Raw genomic sequence first — 17,059 nt, forward strand, 5'->3', positions numbered from 1 at the left:
GAGTGGGCAGGGGGCATTTGGGAGAGAAGAGGGAGGCCCTGAGCATTCTGGGATCCTGCCAACCTGTCCCTGGTCCCTGTGCCCTCAGAAGTAGGCCCCGAACATACAGTGAAGTCAGGGGGACGGTTCCTCAGAGGGACCACTGAGCTGGTGTGAGGGTCGGGGGTGCCGACTGAGGAGAGGGCCTGGTGGCCTCTCCTGGCTGGACAATGGGGCAGAAGCTGCTGACATGCATTTTGGGGGTAATCCCTGGCCTCATAGCAGCCCTGGCCCCAGGCCTGGGCTCAGAGAGCTGTGAACATCTGAGGCAGCTGCCGGGCGGGTGCAAGGGGCATGTGGGGGTACTTGTGCTTCCCGTGTCGCCCTCCGGGGCCTGGTGAGTCTGGCAAGGCTGGGGGCCGGGGCCCAGGATATTAGGGTGAGGCCTGATGGCCTTGCGTTGGGAGTTGGGCGGGTCTGGGGTTAAACTTCGGTGCTACCAGCTACCTGCTGTGGGTGATGGCGGGCGTCCGTGGGCGTCACCCAGAGCCCACCTGTCTGTGAGACCAGGGGGATGCAGGGTTGCAGCATCTTTGGGGGCCAGCAGAACAGGCATCGTGCCCCAGCTCCACCACCTCCTGACTGTAAAGCGAAAAATCAAATACAACTTCCCCACCCTGCATCCTCGAGTCCAGGACAGAGCTGCGCGTGCCCAGCTCAGTATTTAGCATAGGACAGGTGGGTCCCAAACGGCATCTCCGTGAAGCAGAGAAGTGGGACTCGCCTCTGCCCAGTCTCACTCGGGCCAAAAAACCCCTGACCAGGGTAGCCGGCCACCTGATCTGTGTGGAGAGTCATGCAAAAATAGTTCTAAGTAGCGCTGACTCTGTGCCAGGTACTTTTAAAAGTGTTTAGCCTCTTTTAACTCATTGAATCTTCACAACAACCTCAGGAGGTGAGCACTTTTACTATTTGTTTTAGAAATGAAGACACTGAGGCCCAAGGAGACGCGGGGACTTCCCAAAGACCCCAGAGCGGGGAAGCGGCTGAGCTGGGATTTGAACCCTCACTGAGTGGGAGAGAGAGTGGAAGGGGTTTAATTTGGGGGCCCCAGGAACCAGCTGAGCCGTGCTTGTTGCTGGAAGCTAGGAACTGGTGCTGGTTGGACGCTCCGTTTTTAAGGGGCTGGAGCAACATGCAAATCCCAAGAGCAGGGATCCCGGTGGCGGTGTCGCCCCAGGCGGATGGCTGTGTCTTGGCTCCCCACCCACTGGCTTGTGAGTGACTGGAGCTGGGAGAGGGGATGTTTGTTTCCCCACCCCCCACCCCCCGGTGATGTCATGCCTGGGCAGCCAATGACTGGGGTCTCGCCCTCCTCCCCCTCCCCATTCCTTTTCCCCCCCAGCCTGGGGCTGGGGCTGAGCAGACAGACCAGGAGCTCTCGAGGTGTCTGGAGGCCCACAGTGGTAAGAGATCAGCCAGCCAGTTCCCTCCCTGGCCAGGCTGTGAACGAGACCCAGGGTCCTGGGAGGTGTTGGGAGGCTGCCTGGGGCTCAGGAGGCAGCAGGTGGTAGGAGTTGAAGGCACAGACGTTGGGGCCCGACTCTGGCTTCCAATCCCAACATCTCTCTCTTTCTGGCTGTGCGGCCTTGGGCAAGACACTTCATCCTTTGTGCCTCTGCCCTACCGTCTTTAAAATGGGCTGCCGTAGGCCGCCTCACAGGGTTGATGGGAAAGCAGATGAGATGCTGCTTGGAAAGGGCTGGGACATGGTGCCGGGCGTGGGGGTGCTGGTCAAAGGGGAGCAGGCATTTTGCTCCTGGAGTAGTGTGCTGGGGAGGCAGCGCTGATCCTGCTGGTGTGAGGTCATGTCTAAACTGGATTTTGTTCCTCACCCAAAGTCCCCCTTCCATGGGGAAGCGCATCGAGCTACTGGTGAGCAAAGGTGGGATGTGAGATACTTTGAGATGCGCAGCCCCCGCTTTCTGTCAGGGACTAGTTTGCATTAGTTGAGCACTTACTACGTGCAGGGAATATTCTAAGCGCCTGCAGTTATCTCACAAATCCTTAAAACCACTCTTATTGGCTGCATTTGACAGAGGAGGAAACTGAGGCCCTGAGAGACGCAGTGCTGTGCCCAGTTCCCGCCTCAGCAGAGCTGGAGCCAGGTTGACGGAGGCAGCCGGAGGCCGCCAACACACCTCCCTAGACGGCCTCCAGTCAAGTCTGGGGGCCTGGAGAGGTCAGGTCAACACCTTCACTCCCACTGCTGAGGGCACCTGGTCACGGGGAGCTAGGGAAGCTGAGGCTCCGAGTGAGGAGAATTCCTAAACGAGGTTGGCGCCAGCCACGGGGGGGGGAACAGGGCACGCAGGGCAAAGCTGGGGGGCTCCTCAGTAGGTCAGCGGAACAGCCTCACTGCGCCTCGCCCCAGCTGCTCTGAAAGCATGAGTGGCGTCTTCAGTGACCATCCAGGTTGTACCTTCCCCGGGCAGGTGTTGGGAGGACTTAAGGAGCCAGGGCCGAGAAGGATCTCTGCACATAGTTAAGCTCAAGAAAGGGGGACTCAGAATTCCGGAAGCTCAGGAATGTACCGGGCGGCACCGGAGGACCTGCTTGAGAAATGGCCGTTGGTACTCGGAGGGTCCGGCCCTGCCTTGACGCACTGTGGGAGCCCCGTTCAATCTTCCTCCACCACAAGTCAGGGATCCCCCCGGGAAGCCCCCTACCCTGCCTCCCCATTTAGTAGGATGGGCAGAGCTGGGAACAGAGAGCTCCCGGGGTGGGGTGGGCTTCCTTCCGAAGCTGCCCCCACCCCACCCCGCCCCAGGGGGTGGGAACGCGGCTCAGGAAGGGCACAGCTGGGCTAAATATAACCTGGACGGGCAGCTGTCCTGGGCAGGGATGGAGGAGGAGGGCAGTCTCTTGCCCCCACCCCTGCTGAGCTTCCTGTGCCAGCCTCTGGGTGTGACCTTAGTGCCCAGCCCGGAGAAGGGAGCTTGCAATCCGGGACAGCCCTTCCTCCATCTCCACTGCCTCCTACATGGACCAAGCTTCCCCCATCCCCGACTCAGGACGTCGTGTTGCACCAGGAACCCAGAGTTAGCTTCAAGTTCAAGTCCCCGACTTCGTCACTGTAGGATCTTCTCAACCCTCATTTGCTCACCAGTACAAAGGGGCACCGCGAGGCTGTGGCTGTACCTGAGGCCATGTCTATACCGAGCCTGCCTGGCCAGGGTTGGCACCATAGAGGTCCCTCTAAAAATGCCCATTCCCAGCCCCTTCACAGTTCTCCTTTTCTGCCCCTGCCCGGGCCCACTCCCGCCCTAGCTGCTTCGCTCCTTGGGCCTCCTCCAGTGCTCAGAGCCACCAGTACAAGTTAAGGTGCAGAGTTGGGGTCAAGGGCACATGCCCTGGCTGTGTGACCCCAGACAGGTCACTTCCCCTCTCTTTCCAACCTCAGTTTCCAACGCTAAAATAGCTGCCCCATCCAGGGTGATTACGAGGTCTGTGGGTGCCAGCACAGAGCCCAGATGTGGAAGCTAACCCTACTGTGGGCGAGGGGCTCAGAGGGGAGGCTGGGGAAGGACACAGAGACCAGGACTCCTAGAAGAGCCAGAGAGGAGCCCTCTGACATGGTGGGGGGCCGGCCAGTGGAGTGGGTACAGCTGCAACGTTGAGGGGGTCCCTGTGTCCTCTCTCCTGGCCAGTGGTGGGCTCTGAAGGACCATTGTGCAGCTGGGGGTGGGTGGGCAGGGGTGGAATGTGACTGGGCACAGCAGACGGGCCATTGTCTGGGGGAATGTGCCGCGTGAGGCCTGACCTTTCCTTTGGGAGTGGGGTTGGCATGTTGGCATGCCAGGTGGGGGCTGGGAAGGCAAGGCCAGAGTGGGGAGGCTGGTGGTGGGGACGCAATATGCATCACCTCTGCCCCAGAGGAGCCAATGGGAGGCTATAGTTCAGCTCTGTCTCCTTCTTGCTGTGCTGTGTGACCTAAAGCAAGGTTCTCGGCCTCTGAGGGGCTAGGGTTTTCTGCAGTGAGGCAGAAAGTGAGGTCTTAGCATAAGAGTAGCAAAGAGTGACCACTCAGTACTCATTAGTTATTATCAGTATAAGAGGCTGGAGCTTTCAGACGAGTTCAAGTGTGTAACTCAGCCTCAGCTATCTTCTTCCTAATGGGCTCAATAACTGTATTGACCTCATAAGGATGTTCTGAGGTCCACGTGCTATATAACTCCTGTGGGGCATTTCACAAGACCACAGGAGTTCTTAGTAATAACAGCAAATGCTTATGAAGTGACTCCCATGTGCCTGACACTTTATTAAGAAAACAAAACAAAACAAAAACCTTTATGCCTGGGCTGGTATGCCTCAGTGGATTGAGCGCCAGCCTGCGAACCAAAGAGTCGCCAGTTTGTTTCCCAGTCAGGACACACGCCTGGGTTGCAGGACAGGTCCCTGGTGTGTGTGTGTGTGGGGGGGGGGGCCGCTCAAGAGGCAACCGCACACTGATGTTTCTCTCCCTCTCTCCCTCCCTTCCCCTTTGTCTAAAAAGAAATAAATAAAATCTTTAGGGGAAAAAAAAGAACCACATTAAAAAAAACCACTTTAGTTTTAGAGAGGGGAAGGGAGGAGAGAAACATTGATCCGTTACCTGTTGCACACCTCCAACCACGGACCTGGCCCACAACCCAGGCACGTGCCCCGACTGGGAATTGAACCAGTGACCTTTCAGTTCACAGGCTGGCATTGAATCCACGGGGCCACATGAGCCAGGGTTGCTGGGTACTCTATATTTAGTACCTCATTTGACCTTCCCAACAACCCTGTGAGGGAGGTACTCTCATTCTCTCCATTATTTATAGATGAGGAAACTGAGGCATAGAGAAGTGAGGTGATTTGCCCACAGGAAGTACATGGGATAGTTATAATTATTTCATAGTGAATCTGGCTCCCTTAGTCCACTGAGGTGTTTGGCTCAGGGGCTCTGCTGTCAGGCAGGCCTAGGAGTCAGTTCTGGCTTTGCTGTTTGTTGGCTAACTGTGTCACCTTGGATAAAGGTCTTCTGAGTCTCAGTTTCCCCACCTGCACTGTGGGGATAGAGGCTGACAGAGTGCAGTAAGGATCAGGCACTCAGGAAGCCATCAGTGGGGCTAGCTGACGATAATGCTCACATTACTCTTCTCAGAGCCCCAGACCCAGGAGGCCCAAGGAGCTGGAGGTGACTCTGAGGTGAGCACGGGCTGGTGCCACAAGCCCCTCCCTGCCCCTCCCTGCCCCTCCCTGCCCCTCCCTGCCCCTCCCTGCCCCTCCCTGCCCCTCCCTAGCCTGCCTGGAGCCTCATGCCCTTTTGTCTCCTTGACAGGCAGCAAGACCCCAGAGGAAGGGTTCAAGTCCCACAGACAACTATTCAGCACCCCAGGCTGGGCTCCTGTTAGGAGGTGGTGCCTGTGCCCAGGCAGCGGTGAGAGCACAGCTGGGGGCGGCCCTTCTCCCCTTCTGATACCACCCCCACCTCTCCCTCTAAGCCCAGCCTCCCCACCTCACCATCTCTTGGCCTCAAGGCTGCATCCCTGTCCCGTGCAGGCTCAGAGGCAGCTGCTCCATGCAGAACTGAAGTTGGTCCTGCAGCAGAAGGGAGAGAGAAAGCAGAAGCCTGGTGCCCAGGTGACTCCCAGCAGCACCATGGAGGTCAGGAGCCGGAGTGCTGAGGTGAGTACACACACGTCCTCCAAGGGGCACTTGTGAGGCCTGGTGGTGGGGGGTACAGACTAGGGCAGCGAGGAGACTCTTCCTGGCTTCTCTGTGCCTCAGTCTCCCCGTGTGAGAAATGGAAATAGCAACAGGGCTTATTTTATAGGTCAATGTGAGGGGGAAAATGGACATATGTAAAGTGCTTAGCACAGCGTCTGGCATAGACTAAGATTCAAAGCAGCAAATTCATTGGAACAGAATGGAGTTATATTACTAATGAGCTAAAGAAAATTGAGCAGAAACCCATCATCGGAAGCAGCAAGATGGTGCAAGGGTTGAGGACATGGGCTTTGGACCTCTGGGCTTAAATTCCAACCCTACCACTTCAGATGTCGCAGCCCTGAGCAGGCGACCTGATCTCTCTATCCTGCTTCTCCATAGGTCAAATGGGGCATGATCCCCACTTCTGAGGGGTGTTGAGGACTTGCATGAGATATTTGCACAGGGCCTGGTGCCTAGGAAGTCTCCCTGACTGTGGGCTGCTGTCACCTTTAAGGAGACAGAGCCCTGGCATTGATTGCATTCTGCTGGAGGCCAGGCACAGAGGGGGTCTACTTTTACAGTAGCCAAGCTGGCTTCGAGGCAGCAGGTAGGGGGTGTAAAGTGAACGTAGGTCACTGCCTGCAGAACAGTCTATGGGCGCTGAGGTCACAGACCTGAGGCTAAGGCCCAGTGGCTTAACTTGCTGTGTGACATGAGGCAAGTCCTTCACACCTCTGGACCTTCCGTGTTTTCGTCCGTGACTGTGCAAGCTGTGGGAAGGATGAAATTCGGTGTTGCACACAAAATGGGTAGCCCAGGGCGCTCTGCCTTCCCTGTCACAACTCTTCTTACCCCTTCTCTGCCCAGCCCTCTAGTCCCAGGACCACTGCTGGGTGGCATCTGCCCAGACCTGCTCGTCCCTCCCCCAGCTCTGGGCTCAGCTCCAGTTTCTGCCAGCAGCCTAGGTGCCTTGCCCAATACAGCATCCTCTTGGGTGCCTGTTGCCTCAGGTCTCAGCTCACAGTCAGAGACTCTTTCTGGTACAATCGCGTTACCCAACTCTACAGTAGGGAAACAGACCAGAGAGGGCAAAGTTCTCCCCCTGAGACACAAGCAGATGGGGTTCCTAGACAGTAGTGGAACAGACAGTAGCGGAACTTCTCTTCTGGGAAGGCCAGATGCGAGTCCCAGTGCACGGGGAGCACAGCAGCAGGTCAGCACCTTTGACAGTAAATACCAGGAATACCAAGTCGGCGGGTCCACTATTCACTACCCATGCACCCCCCTTTCACTGCATTCCCTCTCCCATGGGCATTCTGCAGGTCTTGGGGTCATACGAACCCACAATGGGGCACAGTATCACACCCATTCAAGCTTTCCAGGCCAGTCCCACCCCCGCCCCTCCATTCTGCACCACTCAAGGATCTGGCCTCGCATTCTGAATCCCATCCTCACCCCTACTCCTGCTCTGCTGTCATTAAAGCCGCTCCCCATTACTCCTGAGACTCTGGGTCCCCACCCCACCGCCACACAGACAGTCTAACCATACCCTCTCATTTCTTTGGTCCCTTTGCTGGGGCCTGTGAGCTCTGTCCACTCGTGCTCTCAAACTGAGCTCCACACCCCTAGCACCAGAACTGGCCACGCCCCATGGAACACATAGCTCCGCCCTCTCTATCTACCCCTCCTCTCAGTCACAACTCAGGGTCTCTGCAGCTAGCCTCCTCCTGTCTCGCCCCCAGGGGCTTCGGAAGAACTTGGATCCTGAATAGCCGTTGAACCCTCTGCGGGGGGGGGGGGGGGGGGGGGGGGGGAGACAACNCTGAGCAAGCTGCCTAGAGCTTCCTTAAAGGGGATATGTCGGAGTGGGTGGACCCGCAGGACCTGCCTGAGCCTCGCAGAAGGGCATGTGCTCTAAGGACCGGTTTAAGACATGCTTTTAAGCGCGATGGCGGGCTCTGGGCGAGGTCTGGTCCTAGCGTCCGTGGCGACTTCTCGCCGCCCTCCACAGGAGCTGAGGAGGGCGGAGTTGGTGGAGATCATCGTGGAGACGGAGGCGCAGACTGGGGTCAGCGGTATCAACGTAGCTGGCGGCGGGAAGGAAGGAATCTACATCCGTGAGCTGCGGGAGGACTCGCCAGCTGCTAGGAGCCTCAGCCTGCAGGAAGGTGGGCGGGGCAGGGAGACGGGGCGGGACCTTACGCGGGGGCGGGGTTAGGAAGCTGCCGGGGTTCCCCAGCGAGGCCGGCGGCCTAGAGGGAGGCGAAGGGCTTGGGTTGGGGCTTTATGTGTGTTGGCCTGGTAGTTGCCCAGAGCGGCCTGTGGAGCTTCATCATCTCATAGCTGCAGTTTACTAGTTTGTGCTTTTTTTGTGCCTCGGTTTTCTCATCTCTAAAATGGATTCTGGTACTCATCTCATGGGGTTATTATGTGGATTAAATGAGTCAGCATTTGAAAACACTTAGCGCAACTAAGTGGCACATAGCAAGCACTATGTAAGTGCTAGTTACTGTTTGTTGTTTGAGCTGGAGAAAAGAGGTGGAGTTAAAAACTGGGAGCGGGTGGGAAAAGGAGCTTAGTAAGGGATGTCTTAGGTAACGTGGATAAGACTGAGGTGATTGAGTCATGCAACAACTATTACTAAGGGCCTTCTACTTATTGTAGGTTCTTGAGTTACTGCAGTGAACAGAACAGATAACATTCTGCGCTTATGAAGCTTACATTCTAGTGGGGCAAAAATATGTAAAACATATAATGTAGAAGGCAATAATATGTACTACGGATGCTGGGGAAGCTGTTTTTTTTTTTTTTTTTTACTGATTTTTTTAGAGAGATGAGGGGAGAGAGAGAGAAACATCAATTTGTTGTTCTACTTATTTATGCATGCATTGTTGACTCTTGTATGTTCCCTGAGTGGGGATTGAACCTTCAACTGTGACATACCTGGTCAACCCTCTAACCAACTGACCTACCCGACCAGGACCGGGGAGCTGAATTTTTAAATAGGGTGAGCCAAGAAGGGAGGAAAGGCCTGAAGGATGTGAGAGGAGGAGCCATGTGGTCATCTGGAAGAGGATTCTCGTGCAAGGGCCCCAAGGTGGGAGTGTACCTGGCTTGTTGGAAGGACAGCAAGGAAGCCAGTGTGGATGGAAGAGTCAGTGACGAGTAAGAGATGAGGCCAGTGAGGCAAGAGGGATGTTTTTGGAGGACTTTGCAGGCCATGGGGAGGACTTTGGCTTTTAATCTGGGACCGTTGTGAGTGGAAGAATAATAACCATGTTGAACTAGTGGACAGCAGACTGGGGGGAGGGGGAGGAGTAAGGAGACCAACAAAGATGTTGCCCAGGTAAGAGATGGTAAGGCTTGGGCCAAAGCGATGTCACTGGAGGTGGAGAGCGGAGTCTGGATTCTGGATTTGTTTTGAAGGAGGAGCCTTCAGGATGGGATGGATATAGTGTGTGATGGAAAGAGAGGAGTCAAGGAGGATGGTGGTCTCACAAACGGAGAATCCTGGGGCTGGAGCTTGTCTGGAGGAAGACCAGGAGAACAGTTTGGTTTGTTAAATGAGGACTGTCTGTCGGACATCAAGATGGAGATGTGCAAAGGCAGTTGGATATATAAGTCTAGGATGGAGGAGAGGGTGCTGGGCTAGAGAGATGCACTTGGGAGTTGTCAGCATATCTATGAACTTTAAACTCCTAACTCTGGCCCTGGCTGGTATGGCTCAGTAGACTGACTGTTGGCTTGTGAACCGAAGGGTTGCTAGTTCGATTCCTGGTCAAGGACCAGGCTTAGGTTTCAGGCCAGGTCCCCAGTTAGGGGCATGTGAGAGGCAACCATTTGATGTTTCTCTTTCTCTCTGTCTCCCACCCTTCCCCTTTCTCTAAAAAAAAAAAAAAAAATCTTTTAAAAATAAAAATAATCTAAATCTGGATGAGCTTCCCAAAAGGGTGAGTGGAGCACAGGGGTGGAGAAGATAAGGCGTCTGAGCTCCGGGTCGGTGTGTCTTTAGGAGGTCAGGAGGTCAGGAGGTCAGGAGGTCAGGAGGTCAGGAGGAGCCGTCCCGGCGGGTTCCAGAGCACGGGGCACCCCGGAAGCCCAGCCAACCGAGTAGATGAAGGAGAGAGTGAAATTTGGCCACAGGCTGAGGAGATGAAGTGTGGGACTTGGCCTTTGGGCTTAGCTCTATAGATGTCGCTAATGGGACGTTCTGGGCTGGGGTGTCAGAAGTGTGACGGGAGAAGCAGAAACGATGATGCGGCCAGATAACTCGATGCGTTTTGCCGTTAAGGTGAAGAGATAAATGGGGTGGGATCTCCAGGTGGAGTGATACCGAGGCACCCTTTCGCGTGTACGAAACAATGGTACGTGGTATGCTGACGGGAACAATGTGTTAGAGAGACACATCCGCGATGTGGGGAAGGGGGAGAGTTGCTGGAGGAATTGACCTGAGCCAGGATTGGGACAGTTCGTCTCTATGAACAGGTAGAGAGTGATGGGGTGAAAGCTTCTGGAAGTTCTCTTCTGGTTCTGTTTTCTCAGTAGAGGAAGCAAAGTCTGAACAGCTTCTCCCCTCAGCTGCCCATTTCCTTTTTTGACCTGTGCCCCCTTCCCTAAGCTGCCAGGACTGAGGGACAGGAGTGGTTGAGGGGAGAAGGGAGGAGAACAGGGGAGAAAGGTTTCACGGGACAGGTTGGGGACAATGATGTCAGCTGTGCTGAGGCGCAGATGGAGAGGACACTGGGGGACAAGAGCTGGGTAGAAACTAGCAGGAAGAATTTGAGGACATGTGTAAGGTGACTGCCTAGAGGGGGCTTGAGCCTACAGGGAAAAGGACCGTGTCAGGAAGGGTTTTAAGGGACCCCAGTGGAGGAGAGAATTCTTCTCTGCCAGCATTTTGTGGGGTGTTGGTGCCTAATTTGAGTGAGGGGTCGGGTGCTGTCTTCCACTGACACCCAGTCCAGGTCCCTGGTCTTGGCTCCCCAGCTCTTTGCCTCTTGAGCAACCCTTCTCCCGCCTGGTCTACCTCCTCTCCAAACAGCCATGTCCTCTAAACGCTAGGGCCCTGGGCCCTGAACCCTGTAGACAGATGTCCCACGAATGGGGGCGTGGAAGAGGGGCTGGGAGACCCCATGATTCAGCCGTGGATTCCTATGCCCAGCCCTCTCCCCAGAACAGTTTCCTGACAGCCCCATGTCCCTACCCTTCACAGCTCTGTATACATTCTTAAACTCGGCAAAAGATGAAGAGACTATTGTAAATATAAAGTGTAACTGCGCTTTCTTTTTGGTTAGGGTCTGAAATGTGAGGATGGGGGAGGGGAGGGGAAAGACGACAGGCATGGCCTGAGCAGGTATGGATTTGTTCAATGGGGAAGGCAGAGCTAAGGCCACAAAGCAGGGCTTCCTTCCGCGTTTCAGCTTCAAACTGGGAGGAACTCGGAGTTATCCTTAAGGATAAGGATATCCCCGCTTATCCTTAATCCTGCGCTTATCCTTAAGCGGAGGGGATAACATTTCGGGCGTGGTCTCTCCGTGCTGGCTCCTTGAAGTGGGAGGAGCCTTGCCTGGGTGGAGCTGAGGCGCCCTTGCCCCGCCCCCTCATCTCCACCTCGCCTGCAGGGGACCAGCTGCTCAGCGCCCGCGTGTTCTTCGAGAACTTCAAGTACGAGGACGCATTACGTCTGCTGCAATGCGCCGAGCCTTACAAGGTCTCCTTCTGTCTGAAGCGCACTGTGCCCACCGGGGACCTGGCGCTGAGGCCTGGGACCGTGTCTGGCTACGAGATCAAGGGCCCACGGGCCAAGGTGGCCAAGCTGGTACGCGTGCTTAGCCCGGCCCTGGCGCCGGACTGCCCCAGTGAGCCTGTCACTGCGCCATGAACCCTGCTCCCTTAGCTTCGGGCCAGCCCCGCGCTCTGTCTTGTTACTAACTCAACCCTAATCCCAGCCTTTACCTCCTGTTCTGTGCCCCTAAACTCCTCCCTGGGGAGGGAGACCCACTCATCCCAAACCGGGGACCTCACCCGCTTTGGAGAGGCATTGTCACCTTCAGCTCCAGGCTCACTAGGGGCCCTGAACCAGGGGACTCCCAATGAGGGCGCCAGGTTTAGCCTGATTGCTTCCCACTTAGGCTGAGTGACCCTGGACGAGTTTCTTTCCTTCCTTAGGCTTCAGTGTCCCCATCTCTAGAATGAGGGTATTGAGGACAATCCTGAGTGTCCATTTTCCTTTCGACTTACCGTGAGGTCCCAAACGAATGTCCCTGCCTTCAGGGGCAGTGTGCTGAAATGGCAGGCAGGAGTGGGGATGGCGTTTTGGGGACCAGATGTCCAACCCATCACACGCCCAACCCGGTACAATGCCAGGCGGGGCTCCCCTGTCCACCCCAGGCCTCCCACTGTCCCACCGCCTCCTGCCTCTCTCCTCTCTCCCCAGAACATCCAGAGTCTGTCCCCCGTGAAGAAGAAGAAGATGGTGGTGCCTGGGGCCCTGGGGGCCCCTGCAGACCTGGCCCCTGTTGACGTCGAATTCTCCTTCCCCAAGTTCTCCCGTCTGCGTCGGGGCCCCAAAACCGAGGCTGTCAAGGGCCCTGTCCCAGCCGCTCCCACCCGCCGACGCCTCCAGATACCTCGGTTGCGGGTCCGAGAAGCGGCCGAAGGGGCCCAGGCAGCCCTGCTGGCAGCCACTGCCCCTCCCCCCCGGAAGGCCAAAGCAGAAGCCGAGGTGGCCGCAGGGCCTCGTTTCACAGCACCCCAGGTGGAGCTGGTTGGGCCGAGGCTGCCAAGCCCAGAGGTGGGTGTCCCCCAGGTCCCAGCCCCCAAGGGACGGGGAGAGGAGGCCCCAGCAGCAGAAGCAGCCGCTGGCTTTGCCCTGCACCTGCCAAGCTTTGGGCTAGGAGCCGCTGCTGCACCCACTGTGGAGCCCGCAGCCGTGGGGATTCAGGTTCCCCAAGTGGAGCTGCCCACCTTGCCCTCGCTACCCACTCTGCCCACACTACCGTGTCTGGAAACCCGAGAAGGGGCTACGGCCCTGACGGTTCCCACGCTGGACGTGGCAGCGCCTGCTGTGGGGGTGGACCTGGCCTTACCAGGCGCAGAAGTGGAGGCCCGAGAAGAGGTGCCTGAGGTGGCCCTGAAGATGCCCCGCCTCAGTTTCCCCCGCTTCGGGGCTCGAGCAAAGGAAGTAGCTGAGGTCAAGGTGGCCAAGGGCAGCCCTGAGGCCAGGGTGAAGGGTCCTAGACTCCGAATGCCCACCTTCGGGCTTTCTCTCCTGGAACCCCGGCCCGCTGCCCCTGAAGCCGCTGTTGAGAGCAAGCTGAAGCTGCCCACCATCAAAATGCCCTCCTTTGGCATCGGGGTCTCAGCACCTGAGGTCAAGGTGCCCAAGGTCCCTGAAGTCAAGCTCCCGAAAGTGCCCGAGGCAGCCCTTCCAGAAATACAACTCCGAGAGATGGCGTTTCCAAAAGTGCCGGAGATGAGACTCCCAAAGGTGCCGGAGATGGCCATGCCCGAGGTGCGGCTTCCGGAGGTCCAGCTGCCAAAAGTCTCTGAGATGAAGCTCCCCGAGATGAAGCTGCCCGAGATGAAGCTGCCCGAGATGAAAGTCCCTGAGGCGAAAGCCCCGAAGGTGCCAGAGATGAAGCTCCCCGAAGTGAAGCTTCCCAAGGTGCCCGAGATGGCCGTGCCCGAGGTGAGGCTCCCAGAGGTGCAGCTGCCAAAAGTCTCAGACGTGAAGCTCCCCAAGGTGCCTGGGATGGCTGTGCCCGATGTGCCCCTCCCAGAGGTGCAGCTGCCAAAAGTCTCAGACATGAAGCTCCCCAAGGTGCCGGAGATGGCGGTGCCTGATGTGCGACTCCCAGAGGTGCAACTGCCGAAAGTGTCAGAGATGAAGCTCCCCAAGGTGCCTGAGTTGGTCGTGCCCGATGTGCCCCTCCTGGAAGTACAGCTGCCAAAAGTGTCAGACATGAAGCTCCCCAAGGTGCCCGAAATGGTCGTGCCCGATGTGCCCCTCCCGGAGGTACAGCTGCTGAAAGTGTCAGAGATGAAGCTTCCCAAGGTGCCTGAGTTGGTCGTGCCCGATGTGCCCCTCCTGGAGGTACAGCTGCCGAAAGTGTCAGAGATGCAGCTGCCAGAAATTCAGGTGCCAAAGGTCCCAGAGGTGCAGCTTCTGAAGGCACCCGAAGCGAAGCTGCCCAAGGCTCCAGAGATGCAGCTCAAAGCTGGCAGGGCAGAGAAGGCAGAGGGGATGGAATTTGGCTTCAAGATGCCCAAGATGACCCTGCCCAAGCTGGGGAGGGCAGTGTCTCCGTCAAGAGGCAAGCCAGGCGAGGAAAGGGCTGAAGTTTCAGGGAAGCTGGTGACACTTCCCTGTCTGCAGCCAGAGGTGGACCGTGAGGCGCAGGTGGGTGTCCCCTCGCTCACACTGCCCTCAGTGGAGCTGGACCTGCCAAGGGGACTCAGCCTAGAGGGGCAGGTCCCAGAGGCCAAAGTGGGCAAGGTGGACTGGGCAGAAGGCAAGGGGGCAGCAGGGGTCGGGGAAGGGGCCTTCCGGTTGCCCTCTGTTGAGCTTGTTGCTCCACAACTGCCCACAGTGGAAGGCGAGGAAGGGCGGGTAGAGGTGATGGAGATGAAAGTCAAACCTACCTCCAAGTTCTCCCTGCCCAAGTTTGGACTCTCGGGACCAAAGGTGGCCAAGGCAGAGGCTGAGGGGGCTGGGCGAGCCACCAAGCCGAAGGTGTCTAAGTTCGCCATCTCGCTCCCCAAGGCTCGGGTGGGCACTGAGGCTGAAGCTAAAGGGGCGGGGGAGGCAGGCCTGCTGCCTGCCCTCGATCTGTCCATCCCGCAGCTCAGCCTGGACGCCCATCTGCCCACAGGCAAGGTGGAGGTGGCGGGGCCTGATTTCAAGCTCAAGGGGCCCAGGCTCACCCTGCCCAAGTTTGGGGTCAGAGTCCGGGACACGGAGGCAGGAGAACTGGTGCCCGGGGTGGCTGAGTCGGAGGGCAAGGGCTGGGGTTGGGATGGGAGGGTGAAGATGCCCAAGTTAAAGATGCCCTCCTTTGGGCTGGCTCGAGGGAAGGAGGTAGAAATCCAGGCTGAGCATGTCAGCCCCGGGGAAAAGGCGGAGTTTATGGCTGGTCAGCTTAAGATTCCCGAGGTGGAGCTGGTCACACTGGGGGCCCAGGAGGAAGTAAGGGCAGAAGGCGGGGTGGCCGTCAGTGGGGCACGGTTGCCAGGCCTGCAAGTGTCCACGACCAGGCAGACAGGCCCTGAGGGCCAGGAGGGGGTGCTGAGGATGCCCCTGGGCATCTCCCTGCCCCAGGTGGAGCTGACCAACTTCAGCGAGATGGGCCTAGGTGCCACCTCAGGGCAGGAGGTCAAGAGTGCAGTCCCTACGGCAGAGGACACAGCAGGCTACAGGGTCCAGGTGCCCCAGGTGACCTTGTCTCTGCCCGGAGCCCAGGTGGCAGGTGGTGAGCTGTTGGTGGGAGAGGGTGTCTTCAAGATGCCTGCTGTGACAGTGCCCCAGCTTGAGCTGGATGTGGGGCTGAACCGGGAGGCACAGGTGGGCGAGGCAGTCACGGGCGAAGGTGGGCCAAAGCTGAAGATGCCCTCACTGGGGGCCAGAGCTGGCGCTGGAGTTGAGGGACCTGGGGACCAGCCCGCAGGGGTCCAACGAACCTTCCACCTCTCACTGCCCGACGTGGAGATCGCGCCACCTGCCATGGGCAGCCACGCTGAGTACCAGGTGGTAGAGGGCGAGGGAGACGCCGGACACAAGCTCAAGGTGCGGCTGCCCCGGCTCGGCCTGGTGCGGGCCAAGGAGGGGCCTGAGGAGGGGGACAAGGCCAAGAGCCCGAAACTCAGACTGCCCCGCGTGGGCTTCAGTCAGAGCGAGGCTGTCACTGGCGAAGGCTCCCCAAGCCCTGAGGAGGAGGAGGAAGAGGAGGGTGGTGGAGAAGGGGCCTCTGGGCGCCGAGGCCGCCTCCGTGTTCGCTTGCCCCGTGTGGGCCTCTCTACTTCCTCCAAGGCCTCTCGGGGGCAGGAGGGTGAGGCAGCCTCCAAGTCCCCTGGGGCGGAGAAGTCCCCCAAGTTCCGTTTCCCCAGGGTGTCCCTGAGCCCCAAGGCTCGGAGTGGGAGCAGGGACCCAGAAGAGGGTGGATTCCGGGTCCGACTGCCCAGCGTGGGGTTTACGGAGGCCGGGGCTCCAGGCCCTGCCAGGATGGAAGGGGTTCAGACTGCGGTCATCTGAAGCTCCTGGGCAGAGGGAGACTCCTTGCCTGTCTTCCCATCCCCACCCCTTGTTCTGTGTGTGAAGTAACCAGCACTAACCCTCAGAGGGCGGGGAAGGAGGTGACTGATGGGGAAGGGCCGGGAGGCCTCGCGCTGGCTCCCTGAGAGTGCCTGTATGTTGCCAAGCCATGCGAATAAATAATCCAGGGGTAGCCTTGTGTCCAGTCTCCTCTGTATGCGGGGGCAGGAAGGGAGGCTGTGGAGAAAACGGTCCCTGGGAAGGAAGGAGGGTGACTCGAGCCTGGCCCAAAGGAATCCTGTGCTGGGACACAGGCCAGCCCCGGACTGCGGAGAGTCAGGGGGGCCTTGGGGCCTGCCCTAGCCCTTCAGGAATCCCAGGGGCCCCTGAGCAGGTTCTGGGAAGTTCCCCAGCAGAGCACAGAGGCAGCACACCTGTCCTGGGGAACCCAACACTAGCCAGGACAGTCCCAAGGGCGCTAAGAGAAACAGACTGATCGCTGCCCACCTGCCCTCTGCTGGCCACTCACCAACAAGGGCATCTCTGCGGCCCGGCCGTTCTTTTCTGTCTGGCTGGTTTGACTGCCCCGTCCACCTGGCCCCACCCAGGAAGGCCCCTCCTGGCTCTCTCCCGGATTGGGGTTCAGAGCCTCTAGTCCAGACGCGTGGCTGCCTCTTAGGACTGGGTCCCTGGTGCTCAGCCTTGGCTCTCAGAGACTCAACCTCACTCCAGATTTAAGCCCCTAAGCACAAGGCCGGGGTCTCCAGTGCACCTGCCCCCGCCCTCCAGTGCACCCACCCCCACACACCCACGTCCCAGACTGGACTGAGAAGACCTGCTGTCCAGTTCCAAATCACCCCCTGATGGCCTGGTATCCATATCTCCACTCTCCTCCCATCATAGAAGATGAAGGGCCATGCCCTTGAGTTGTTACGGACCCCCACTTATGCTGACAACTCCTCCCTTCAGGCCAGCCCCCTCAGATCACACTACCCTGTCACGTGTGTCCTCTTTGTCCCTGCCAGACGTGGCCCATACCCCTGGGCCAGTCCCCAAGCGTTTGCTGATTTCCTCCCTCCACTGCTCACTGGACCT

At 58.1% G+C, this 17,059-nt stretch overlaps 1 protein-coding gene across 5 annotated transcripts; it reads left to right on the plus strand.

The window, feature by feature from the left end:
• Positions 1 to 267: 267 nt before the first annotated feature.
• On the plus strand, positions 268 to 16,156 carry PRX (periaxin). Of its 5 annotated transcripts, none has more exons than XM_037047453.1 (8): positions 269 to 376; positions 5,168 to 5,211; positions 5,345 to 5,443; positions 5,566 to 5,691; positions 7,727 to 7,883; positions 11,337 to 11,533; positions 12,152 to 13,855; positions 13,904 to 16,156. In XM_037047453.1, the coding sequence occupies exons 1-8, from the start codon at positions 334 to 336 to the stop codon at positions 15,962 to 15,964; spliced, it is 4,431 nt and encodes a 1,476-aa protein (XP_036903348.1). In that variant the 5' UTR covers positions 269 to 333; the 3' UTR covers positions 15,965 to 16,156. The 5 variants fall into 5 exon arrangements, with proteins under 5 accessions (XP_036903351.1, XP_036903348.1, XP_036903349.1 ...); XM_037047454.1 differs by having other exon boundaries at positions 12,152 to 13,381; positions 13,601 to 16,156; XM_037047452.1 differs by having other exon boundaries at positions 12,152 to 16,156.
• The last annotated feature ends 903 nt before the right edge of the window (positions 16,157 to 17,059 follow it).

The sequence above is a fragment of the Sturnira hondurensis genome, unplaced genomic scaffold (genome assembly GCF_014824575.4).
Source record: "Sturnira hondurensis isolate 20B ecotype Veracruz unplaced genomic scaffold, ASM1482457v3 Scaffold0005791, whole genome shotgun sequence".
NCBI classification, from domain to species: Eukaryota; Metazoa; Chordata; class Mammalia; order Chiroptera; family Phyllostomidae; genus Sturnira; species Sturnira hondurensis.

What these genes read in the sequence shown, in the direction of transcription:
- PRX (XM_037047452.1), top strand. Translation starts at nt 334, where the DNA reads ATGTGGGGGTACTTGTGCTTCCCGTGTCGCCCTCCGGGGCCTG. An exon ending in TCAGGAGCCGGAGTGCTGAG is followed by an intron (nt 5,692 to 7,726) that starts GTGAGTACACAC and finishes CGCCCTCCACAG; the next exon opens with GAGCTGAGGAGGGCGGAGTT. An exon ending in GGGCCAAGGTGGCCAAGCTG is followed by an intron (nt 11,534 to 12,151) that starts GTACGCGTGCTT and finishes CTCTCTCCCCAG; the next exon opens with AACATCCAGAGTCTGTCCCC.